The 11,209-nt window shown below is 47.5% G+C and overlaps 1 protein-coding gene across 1 annotated transcript; it reads right to left on the reverse strand.

Annotated features, from left to right (window-relative positions):
- Nucleotides 1–7,729: 7,729 nt before the first annotated feature.
- Nucleotides 7,730–10,714, reverse strand: LOC149435203 (E3 ubiquitin/ISG15 ligase TRIM25-like). The gene has a single exon (XM_089662901.1). The coding sequence runs from the start codon at nt 10,701–10,703 to the stop codon at nt 8,967–8,969; it is 1,737 nt and encodes a 578-aa protein (XP_089519027.1). The 5' UTR covers nt 10,704–10,714; the 3' UTR covers nt 7,730–8,966.
- Between the last annotated feature and the right edge of the window lie 495 nt (nt 10,715–11,209).

Here is an 11,209-nt window from a genome sequence, read left to right on the forward strand (position 1 = left end):
TTCTGTGTCATCGCTATAAGGAGTGATGGGTCTGAAAAGACCAATATTCTAAGAATACATAGAATTACATCAACTAAAAGTGTAGAAATAATAAATATCAGATGATAAAATGAGTGAAGTGATAATTCTTACCTTGAAAGCAGAAACGTTAGCTGGTATCGATGAAACAGTTAATATCCGGGTCGATGTTGAGGCCAAGTGGTGTGAGGGTGCGTAGTAAATACATCCATTTGGTTCCAGGCATTGAGACAGCTCGGTGGTTACAAGTGCCTCTCCAATGATTGGTTCCGATATCTATTCCCGTGGATTTGAGGCAATGTGGATTTTTATTGTGAGATTCAGGGAAGTGCATTGAGACGGAATGTTCCTTGGATCCTTCTGTAATATTGTTCCGGTGTTCTCTGGGCCTGTCTCTCAGTCTCCTGGTGGTTCTGCCTATATATTGTTTCCCGCAGGCACACTCAAGCAAACATACAACATGTGTGTTATTACATGTAATCACTGTTTGTATGTCATAAGTCTTTCCGGTATTATTAGAGCGGAAACTCTTAACAGTTTTTTATGGATCCCGTTGTAGACACATAACATGCAGCGATTACACGGGTAAGATCCGGGGGGCGTGGTCTGCCGAGATCCAAGATGGCTGCGTGACACGGGAGCTCCTGCCAGCCAGAGACAAGGGTAAAATCCTTTTTGGTTAAAACAGAAAGAAAGTTGTTTTGGTGGATTAACGATATTGGGGGTCAAAGTATTCCTCAAAGGAAGGGCTTTTCTAAATGTGTTTTCCAGGAAATCAGGTAAAGCCTCTCCCAATATGGGGTCATTTTTGAGAATGGACCAAATTTTCTTAATGGTCGAGGTCGTCCGTTGGGCTCAGCAGGTCCGGTCAGGGTTGCGTCGTGGAGGGCGATGGTAGGCCTCACCAGGCTAAGGTCATCTGCTGGGTTCGGCAGCGTGGAAGCAGGCTCGCTTCTGGTCTCTTGGTTGTTGTTAGGGCAGTAGGAGGCCGGTGGGCAGCCGGATTGGGCGCTGTAGGCCGTGTGCTGGCAGCCAGATTTGGGCGCTGTAGGCTGTGTGCTTGGTCAGCACAGGCCACTCCCCTCCTCCAGGTGTGGGTAGAGTAGGGGAGGCCTTCCCAGCTCACCCTGTTGCTGGGTGCTGGTTGCTGGCTGTTGCAGGTACACATGTTTGATGGGTGCAGGGTGGCCTGGAGTGGCCCCTGGGCCGATGGGTGCCAGCTGCTGGCTCGGTGCTGGCTGTTGCAGGGTGCTGGGTGCCCTGGAGTGGCCCCTGGGCTGAGGCTGGGTGCTGGTTGGTGGGTGCTGGCTGTTGCAGGGTGCTGGGTGGCCTGGAGTGGCCCCTGGGCTGAGGCTGGGTGCTGGTTGCTGGGTGCTGGCTGTTGCAGGGTGCTCGGTGGCCTGGAGTGGCCCCTGGGCCGAGGCTGGTTGCTGGTTGCTGGGTGCTGGCTGTTGCAGGGTGCTGGGTGGTCTGGAGTGGCCCCTGGGCTGAGGCTGGGTGCTGGTTGCTGGGTGCTGGCTGTTGCAGGGTGCTCAGTGGCCTGGAGTGGCCCCTGGGCCGAGGCTGGGTGCTGGTTGCTGGGTGCTGGCTGTTGCAGGGTGCTGGGTGGTCTGGAGTGGCCCCTGGGCTGAGGCTGGGTGCTGGTTGCTTTGTACTGGTTGGTGGGTGCTCGCTGTTGCAGGGTGCTGGGTGGCCTGGAGTGGCCCCTGGGCTGAGGCTGGGTGCTGGTTGCTGTTTGGTGGGTGCTGGCTGTTCCAGGGTGCTGAGTAGCCTGGAGTGGCCCCTGGGCCGAGGCTGGGTGCTGGTTGTTGGGTGCTGGCTGTTGCAGGGTGCTGGGTGGCCTGGAGTGGCCCCTGGGCCGAGGCTGGGTGCTGGTTGCTGGGTGGCCTGGAGTGGCCCCTGGGCTGAGGCTGGGTGCTGGTTGCTGGGTGCTGGCTATTGCAAGGTGCTGGGTGGCCTGGAGTGGCCCCTGGGCTGAGGCTGGGTGCTGGTTGCTGGGTGCTGGCTATTGCAAGGTGCTGGGTGGCCTGGAGTGGCCCCTGGGCTGAGGCTGGGTGCTGGTTGCTGGCTGGGTGCTGGTTGGTGGGTGCTGGCTGTTGCAGCGTGCTGGGTGGCCTGGAGTGGCCCCTGGGCTGAGGCTGGGTGCTGGTTGCTGGCTATTGCAAGGTGCTGGGTGGCCTGGAGTGGCCCCTGGGCTGAGGCTGGGTGCTGGGTGCTGGCTGTTGCAGGGTGCTGGGTGGCCTGGAGTGGCCCCTGGGTTGAACCTGGGTGCTGGTTGCTGGGTGCTGGCTGTTGCAGGGTGATGGGTGGTCTGAAGTGGCCCCTGGGCCGAGGCTGGGTGCTGGCTGGGTACTGGTTGGTGGGTGCTGGCTGTTGCAGGGTGCTGGGTAACCTGGAATGGACCCTGGGCCAAGGCTGGGTGCTGGTTGCTGGCTGTGGCAGGGTGCTGGGTGGCCTGGAGTGGGCCCCTGGGCCAATGGAGAGGGCCCCAGGGAGCAGGTAAGTCAGCAGGGGGCGGAGCGGCGGTGATCTGAGCCGATGATCGTCGTTCCAGGTTGGCTGCGGCAAAAATTGAGGCCACGGTAGGCTGCAAATCCCGGAGCTCCAGGATTGGGTCGAAAATGGCCCAACACCCCTCCCTGGGTGCTTATTGGGGATTGCAGGGTCACGGGGGCCCCTCCAGAGTCTGCTGCCGCCCGGATGGCAGTGGATGGGGACTTGGGCAACGGAGCTCCTGGCTACAGAACTGCTCCGGTCGCCATCTTGAGCGGAAACAATTGTGATCTTGGCAGAAATTTAAACATTTCAAAATAAATCTTTTATGTTTAGTTGGAATATTAGAATATTTATTAACCCCCCTGGTGGTATTCCTGAGTGTAGCTCGGGGTAAGATGTCAGTACCAAAAGTGGCGACCCCCCCGAGCTACACTCGTGCTTACCATGCGGCGTTGCTCAGGGATTCCCTGCAGCACTTACCTTGTCCTTCGCTCCTGCGATGTGTCCCCTGCAGCGTCCCCGGCCATCTCCTCCGGCCGATCCCGGCATCCGGCTTCTGTGTTCCGGTCCCTGTGATGTTGGGACGTACGGGTGCCGCCAGTGGCGGGAAATTTGAAAATTTAAAAAAATTTAATTTTTTTCAAAAAAAATTTTCCATAGTAAAACATTGCTGTTTCAACCCATTTCACATACATTGTGTCCCGAGTGCTTTGTCCGGCGCCCTGCCTGCGTTTTTACTGCCCATTCTGCCTGGAAAGTGAGAAACGTCCATGGCGTCCAAAAAGCGTCCCTTTAGGTCAGACGCGGTTTTAGAGCGGCTAGAGAACAGCGATTGTAAATCAGAACCACTTGCAGAATTGAGTGATAATGATTGGTGGGGGAAATTCCTCATCAGACACTGAAAACGATTCTGCGACTGAGCTCAGCGATGGGCCAACTTGGCGCTATATTTCACATTTCAGTGTTTTTGGTGATTATATTATTGAATTACATTTATTATTATTATATTATTTTTTATGATTATTTATTAAATTATAATCTATGATTTCGTGTTTCAAGTTTTATCCTCCCCGGGATGTTTACTAGACTCTTGTCCGGACAGATTTCAGGGAGTTATTCCTAAAAATTACAGCTGACTATAAAAAAAATACATATTTCCATGAAAAAAAAGTACCGCTTTCAGCACCAAAAATCTGAAATAATCAGACTGCCAGGGAGGTTAAGGGCCCATTTTGCTGCTTCTATATCTCCTTCATGGTCCATGTTTGTATATAGCGAGGAGACATGTGCTGGACTTACACGCGTGTTTATATTTACATTCACATGTTGGATGACTTGTATGACATGCTTTGTGTCTCTGAGGTCAGCTGGTGTCTGTTCCACCAATGGTTGTAGAGAATGATCAATGTATTCCCCTAATCTAGATGTCAGAGAATCTATCCCATTGATGATTGGTCTGCCTGGCGGGTGACGGCCATCTTTATGTATCTTTGGGACTGAATAGATTTTGGGTCATTTACAGACTGAGGGGACCAAATACTTCTCCTCTTTATTATTTACAATTCCTTTCCGGCTGCCACACTGTATTCCTTTCATCAACTCTTTCTTGTAGGTTTTATAGGATTTCTGTTCAGTTTCTTGTCTGTATGAACATCAGCGATCATATTATTCATAGTAGACTGATAATAGTCTGTAGATCAGAGGTTCTCATCCTTCCTAATGCCGGGACCCCTTAATACAGTTCCTCATGTTGTGGTGACCCCCATCCAGAAAATTATTTTCGTTGCTAACTGTAATTTTGCTGTTATTATGAATGGTAATGTAAATATCTGATATGCCGGATGGATCTTCATTGTTACAAACTGAACTCATAGCATAGTGATTAGTCACAAAAACAATATGTAACTATATATTGGGAAATATTTTTATCACCCCCATAAAAATGCATCTGCCCCCAATAATGATGATTCCCCCACCCCCCACTATAATGACCTATCACCCCCATAAAAATAAATCTGCCCCCCAATAATGATTACCACACCCCCCTCTATAATGACCTATCACCCTCATAAAAATACATCTGCCCCCAATAATGATTACCCCCCTCTATAATGACCTATCACCCCCATACAAATGCATCTGCCCCCAATGATGATGATTACCCACCCCCCCTCTATAATGATCTATCACCCCCATACAAATGCATCTGCCCCCAATGATGATGATTACCCACCCTCCTCTATAATGACCTATCACCCCCATAAAAATACATCTGCCCCCAATAATGATGATTACCCACCCCCCTCTATAATGACCTATCACCCCCATAAAAATACATCTGCCCCCAATAATGATGATGACCCCACCCCCTCTATAATGACCTATCACCCCCATACAAATGCATCTGCCCCCAATGATGATGATTACCCACCCCCCCTCTATAATGATCTATCACCCCCATACAAATGCATCTGCCCCCAATGATGATGATTACCCACCCTCCTCTATAATGACCTATCACCCCCATAAAAATACATCTGCCCCCAATGATGATGATTACCCACCCCCCCCCCTCTATAATGATCTATCACCCCCATACAAATGCATCTGCCCCAATGATGATGATTACCCACCCTCCTCTATAATGACCTATCACCCCCATAAAAATACATCTGCCCCCAATGATGATGATTACCCACCCCCCCCCCTCTATAATGATCTATCACCCCCATACAAATGCATCTGCCCCAATGATGATGATTACCCACCCCCCCTCTATAATGATCTATCACCCCCATAAAAATAAATCTGCCCCCCAATAATGTTTACCACACCCCCCTCTATAATGACCTATCACCCCCATAAAAATACATCTGCCCCCAATAATGATTACCCCACCCCCCTCTATAATGACCTATCACCCCCATACAAATGCATCTGCCCCCAATGATGATGATTACCCCACCCCCCTCTATAATGACCTATCACCCCCATAAAAATACATCTGCCCCCAATAATGATGATGACCCCACCCCCTCTATAATGACCTATCACCCCCATAAAAATACATCTGCCCCCAATAATGATTACCCCACCCACCTCTATAATGACCTATCACCCCCATACAAATACATCTGCCCCCAATGATGATGATTACCCCACCCCCCTCTATAATGACCTATCACCCCCATAAAAATACATCTGCCCCCAATGATGATGATTACCCACCCTCCTCTATAATGACCTATCACCCCCATAAAAATACATCTGCCCCCAATGATGATGATTACCCACCCCCCCCTCTATAATGATCTATCACCCCCATACAAATGCATCTGCCCCCAATGATGATGATTACCCACCCTCCTCTATAATGACCTATCACCCCCATAAAAATACATCTGCCCCCAATAATGATGACGACCCCACCCCCTCTATAATGACCTATTACCCCCATAAAAATACATCTGCCCCCAATAATGATGATGACCCCACCCCCTCTATAATGACCTATCACCCCCATAAAAATACATCTGCCCCCAATAATGATTACCCCACCCCCCTCTATAATGACCTATCACCCCCATACAAATGCATCTGCCCCCAATGATGATGATTACCCACCCCCCTCTATAATGACCTATCACCCCCATAAAAATACATCTGCCCCCAATAATGATGATGACCCCACCCCCTCTATAATGACCTATCACCCCCATAAAAATGCATCTGCCCCCAATAATGTGGATAACCCCACCCCCTCTATAATGACCTATCACCCCCATAAAAATGCATCTGCCCCCAATAATGTGGATAACCCCACCCCCTCTATAATGACCTATCACCCCCATAAAAATGCATCTGTCCCCAATGATGATGATTACCCAACCCCCCTCTATACTGACCTATCACCCCCATAAAAATAAATCTGCCCCCAATAATGATGATTACCCCCCCAAATAATCTGCCCCTCATCCCTATAAAAATGCCCCCCCAAATGATAGTCTGTCTGCCCTTCTCCCCCTCTATAATAATTTATCACCCCCATAATTATCTGCCCCCCATAATAATTTATCTGGGGCGGGGTACAGTGAGAGCCGCTCCCACTGTACGATGGGGTAGGCACTAACCTGGATCTGCCCCGATCTTGTTGGGTGATCCGGACATGACATCGGCCACGTTCAGGCAGTTCATGGGGACGGCTGGTCGGGTCATTCAGGGCGGGAAACTTCAGAATGCGGCGGGAGATCTCCGCACAAATCCTCCGCTTCAAACAGCTGCGCGCATTCCAGCACAAAACCCGACCAATCAGGGACGGACCGGTCTACCAATCAGCGAAGGCAGAGGGAGTTAAATCCCCCTACCCAGAGAGAGGGGCGTGCCCAGGTGTGATTGACACGTGTTTTGGCAGCGGTGTCTCGGTTCCTAAGACCATCGGAAATATGTTTTTTCCGATGGTCTTAGGCGACCCCTGTGAAAGGGTCGTTCGACCCCCAAAGGGGTCACGACGCACAGGTTAAGAAACCGCTGCTGTAGATAATCCCGCGATGGCTCCTCCCCCCGCTGGACGCATTACTACGTCTTTCCTGCTTTATAAACCTTTCATCCCTTTTTCCAAGATGCGTTCTTCTTTGTATGTTTAATATTTAGGGCCCCTAAATCTTCTATTCCCGATATCAATATATTTATTATGTACAATGTTGGGGCTAAAAACCGACTTATCCCTGAAATTGCTGCGATGTGTTACCCCCCCTCACAATTGTTCTTATAATAGGATTTGGGGCGTAATATTTGTTTAGGTTGAGATTTCTTACTACCGCCGGAGTGAAGAACTCCATTAATTTGGGGGGCCCCTCCTTTATTTTCTGCTTCCCCATCCTACTGCCTCTGTGCCCCCCACCACCCGGAGGTGAGTAGGAATGTCGGCGGGATTCCCCGCTGTCACTCATCGCTTTGACACCCTGCGGCTCTCGGCGGGTCCTGGAGCTCTGCTACTGTGCGGCCATCTCCATCCGCCGCCGGCCACGCCCCCCAATTACATTTATCTTTTACAGTTGAAAAATGACAGTTATATTTGACAGTTGAAAAATGACAGTTTATTTTACCGTGGCAATAAAATGCAGATCATTTTTGACAGTGAAAAAAAAAATCACATTTAAAAAAAGAGGGGTTTTATTGACAGTTGAAAAATGACAGTTTTTTTGTCAGTTGAAAAATTAGTTTTTTTGACAGTTGAAAAACATTTATTTTTGACAGTAGAAAAATGAGAGATATATTTTACATTGGGAAAAATGGCAATTGAAAAATGAGTGTTTTTTGACAGTTGAAAATGACAATTTTTTTGTCTTAAAAAACATTTTTTTTCACAGTTGCAAAATGACACTTATATTTCTATAGTGGCAAGAAATGACAGTTTTTGTCAGTGACAAAAATGACAGTTGAAAAATGACAGTTATTTATTTTACATTAGTTATTTTTACAGTTGAAAAATGACATTTATTTTTAAAAGTTGAAAAACAAAAGTTATATTTGACAGTTGAAAAATGACAGTTTATTTTACAATGGCAATAAAATGCAGATCATTTTTGACAGTTGACAAAAAAAATCACATTTAAAAAAAAAGAGGGTTTTTTTGACAGTTGAAAAATATGAGTTATTTTTTGTCAGTTGAAAAATTTGTGTCATTTTTTTGCCACTGTCAAAAAAAACTGTAATTTTTCAACTGACAAAAAATGGCATTTTTCAACTGTCAATTTTTTACCACTGTAAAAAAACTCATTTTTCAACTGCCAATAAAACCTGTCATCTTTTAGTTGTCATAAAAACCCTCATTTATCAACTGTTATTTGCTGCAACTGTCAAAAATAAACTGTACTTTTTTTACCACTGTCAAAACAATTGCGATTTTTCAACTGTTAAAAATAACTTTCATTTCTCAATTGAAAAAATAATCTCATTTTGAACTGTCATTTTTTTCCATTGTCAAAAATTTACTTTTTTTTTATGCCACTGTCAAAAAAAACTCTTGTTTCTGCTGTCAAAAATAACTCATTTTTCAACTGTCACAGATAACTGTCATTTTTCAACTGTCAAAAAAACCTCTAATTTTTGAACTGTCATTTTATTGCCACAGTGAAAAACAACGGCCATTTTTTAACTGACAAAAACTGTCATTTTTAAATTGCCATAAAACTCATTTTTCAACTGTCATTTTATTGTCAAAAATAAGTGTGACAAGTATGCAGCCAATGAAGGCAGAACACTTGGACCTCCTGCATGCTTGTTCCTGGTCAGTGACACACTAGGGAGTGAAGTGAGGTTTAGGATGAAGATGACGGCCCAGGAACCTGCAGCTTTCTTCACAAATCACTCCTGTTTCCTGCCCTTCCTCCTATTGGCTGAGTATTGCACCAATCACATCATCCCCCTTGTGATGTTTCTGGGCGGATCGCTCACTTCTGGCTCCTCCCACATGTATTTACACAACCTCCAAATATATATACCACGGCATGGAGGGGCTGAGTGAAGGTGGTGGTGAAGGTAAAGAGGTGTCGGATCGGGTCACACAGATCATAGAAGGAGATCCGCCCGGCCTCATAATCCAGATCTATCCTGACTCTGGTACTGGAGACACCGCCGGGTAATCGGGTCCTATTACTGTCATGTCTCACTGAGTAATTATAAAACCCCAACAACCCCACCCTCTCCAACACCCAGGACTTCTTATTACATCCAATCTCTGACTGACCTCCTCTCCTGTCTATATTGGGGTAACACATCCCGACTTTGCAGTGTCGTGCCCCCCCGACATCCACGTCCCAGTAATGTCTCCCTGAGGAGAAGCTCTGACTGCTCATCACCTGAGGATAACCCTGGAACCTCTCTGGTGTTTCTGGGCGATTCTGATACGAAAATGTTGATGAGGTTGCAGTTTTCCCGTCATCTGATATACGTATATCATTACCAGCTGTCCTCACATCCAGTAATATGTCTGTAACCCCCGACACCCCCCATGTTTGCTGTACAGCCCCAATATTTGGTCCTCCAGTGGGGGAGGGTTGGGGGTCTGGCCTGGATGGTGGAGCATTGATGGGACCTTTGCCCTTTGTAGTAGAATGTGGAGAGACATGTGTGCCTGTACATTTCTGTACATTGACCCCAGACATGATATCAGATAAACCCGTGTGTAATGTGTGTGAGATCCCCCCCACATCCCCATCCCCACCATCATGGAGGAGGTTCTCATGTCTCTCTCTGTCCTCATCATCTCCATCCTCAGTATCACACAAGTCACCTGTGTCTGATTCCTGTAGGACAGTCAGTGGATCCGTCATGTTACACAGCTCCTCAATGTCCCTCATCTTCCTGGACAGCTCCTCCTTCTTTATTTCCAGATCCTGAATATAATCCAACATGGGACGGGAGACCCACTCTGCCCACCCGGAGATGTCCCTCAGGACTCTCTTCTCCAGGTCTTCCAGATGTCTCCTGAGGTCTCTGAACAGGGCAGTGACTCTCTTGGTTTCATCATCTGCTTTTCCTTGTACTTTCCTCCTGCGTTCCTGCAGACTCTGGACTCTTTTCTCCATCTCCTCTCTCTCTGTCATCAGTTTCTGCAGAACATTCCTCAATTTGTTCTTCTTCATCTCAGAGGCCTCCTCCAGAGTCTCCACCTGGTGTCCCCGATGTTCTCCGGCCAAACTGCAGGACACACAGATACAGGTGGAGTCCTCGGTGCAGTAATACTCCAGGATCTTCTTATGGATGGAGCATTTCCTGTCCTTCAGGGAAGTGGTGGGGTCACATAGGACGTGTTCTGGTGACTTGCTGTGGACTCTCATGTGGTTGTCACACAGAGAAGCTTCACACAGCAGACAGGATTTCACAGCCGGTACAGGAGTGTGAATACAGTAAGTACAGAAGACCCCGGACTCCTCCTGCTCTGGATGGGTAGACTGGAAGTTCTCCACTATGTTACGTAGTGTTATGTTCCTCCTCAGTGCAGGACGTTCCTGGAACTCTTCTCTGCATTCAGGACAGGAATAACGTCCAGACCCCTCCTGTGTATCCAACACACGGCCAATACAGTCCCGGCAGAAGTTGTGTCCACATCTCAGGGTTACAGGATCTGTATAAATGTTCAGACAGACGGAACATTCCAGCTCCTTCCTCAGATCAGAAGACGCCATTGCTGACAGCAGAAGAGAGAAACGAAAGTGAAAGTAACCAGTGTGACCCGTTGTGTACGATCCTACAGGGAGGGGCTGAGACTCGTAGACATAGGAATCCTTACACAGAGGAGCACATACAGCACATGGGGGGATTCCTGACATTAATCTCCCTATCTGAGGAAAATAAAGAATATTTAATAGTCTGTGGAAACATTGTGTCAGGAATATTTATTCTTTTAAATGATCATTTGAACACAAATTACCCAGAGAAAATGGGTTTATCTGAAGAAATACAAGAGATCCGAAGATTAGCGTGTAAGGGGGCTTCTGATTGGCTGATTATTGGTATTAAAGGTACAAGTAGAACCCCATTTCTTCTAGGATAGAACAACCCACCTGATTGCAGCCCTTTACCTCGGCCATATTGTGCCCATCTCCTTGTCATAGGCTTTCCCATAACCCCCCTGGCCATTAGCTTTTACATTAAATACAAACAATGTCCTCACAGAAGAGATAGTTTCTGA

Source organism: Staurois parvus, unplaced genomic scaffold, assembly GCF_062004578.1.
Source record: "Staurois parvus isolate SC_StPar_1 unplaced genomic scaffold, SC_StPar_1.0 ptg001585l, whole genome shotgun sequence".
Classification (NCBI taxonomy): Eukaryota; Metazoa; Chordata; class Amphibia; order Anura; family Ranidae; genus Staurois; species Staurois parvus.

Bases quoted from the DNA above. Each gene is read 5' to 3' on its own strand.
- LOC149435203 (XM_089662901.1), bottom strand. From the start codon at position 10,703: ATGGCGTCTTCTGATCTGAGGAAGGAGCTGGAATGTTCCGTCTGTCTG.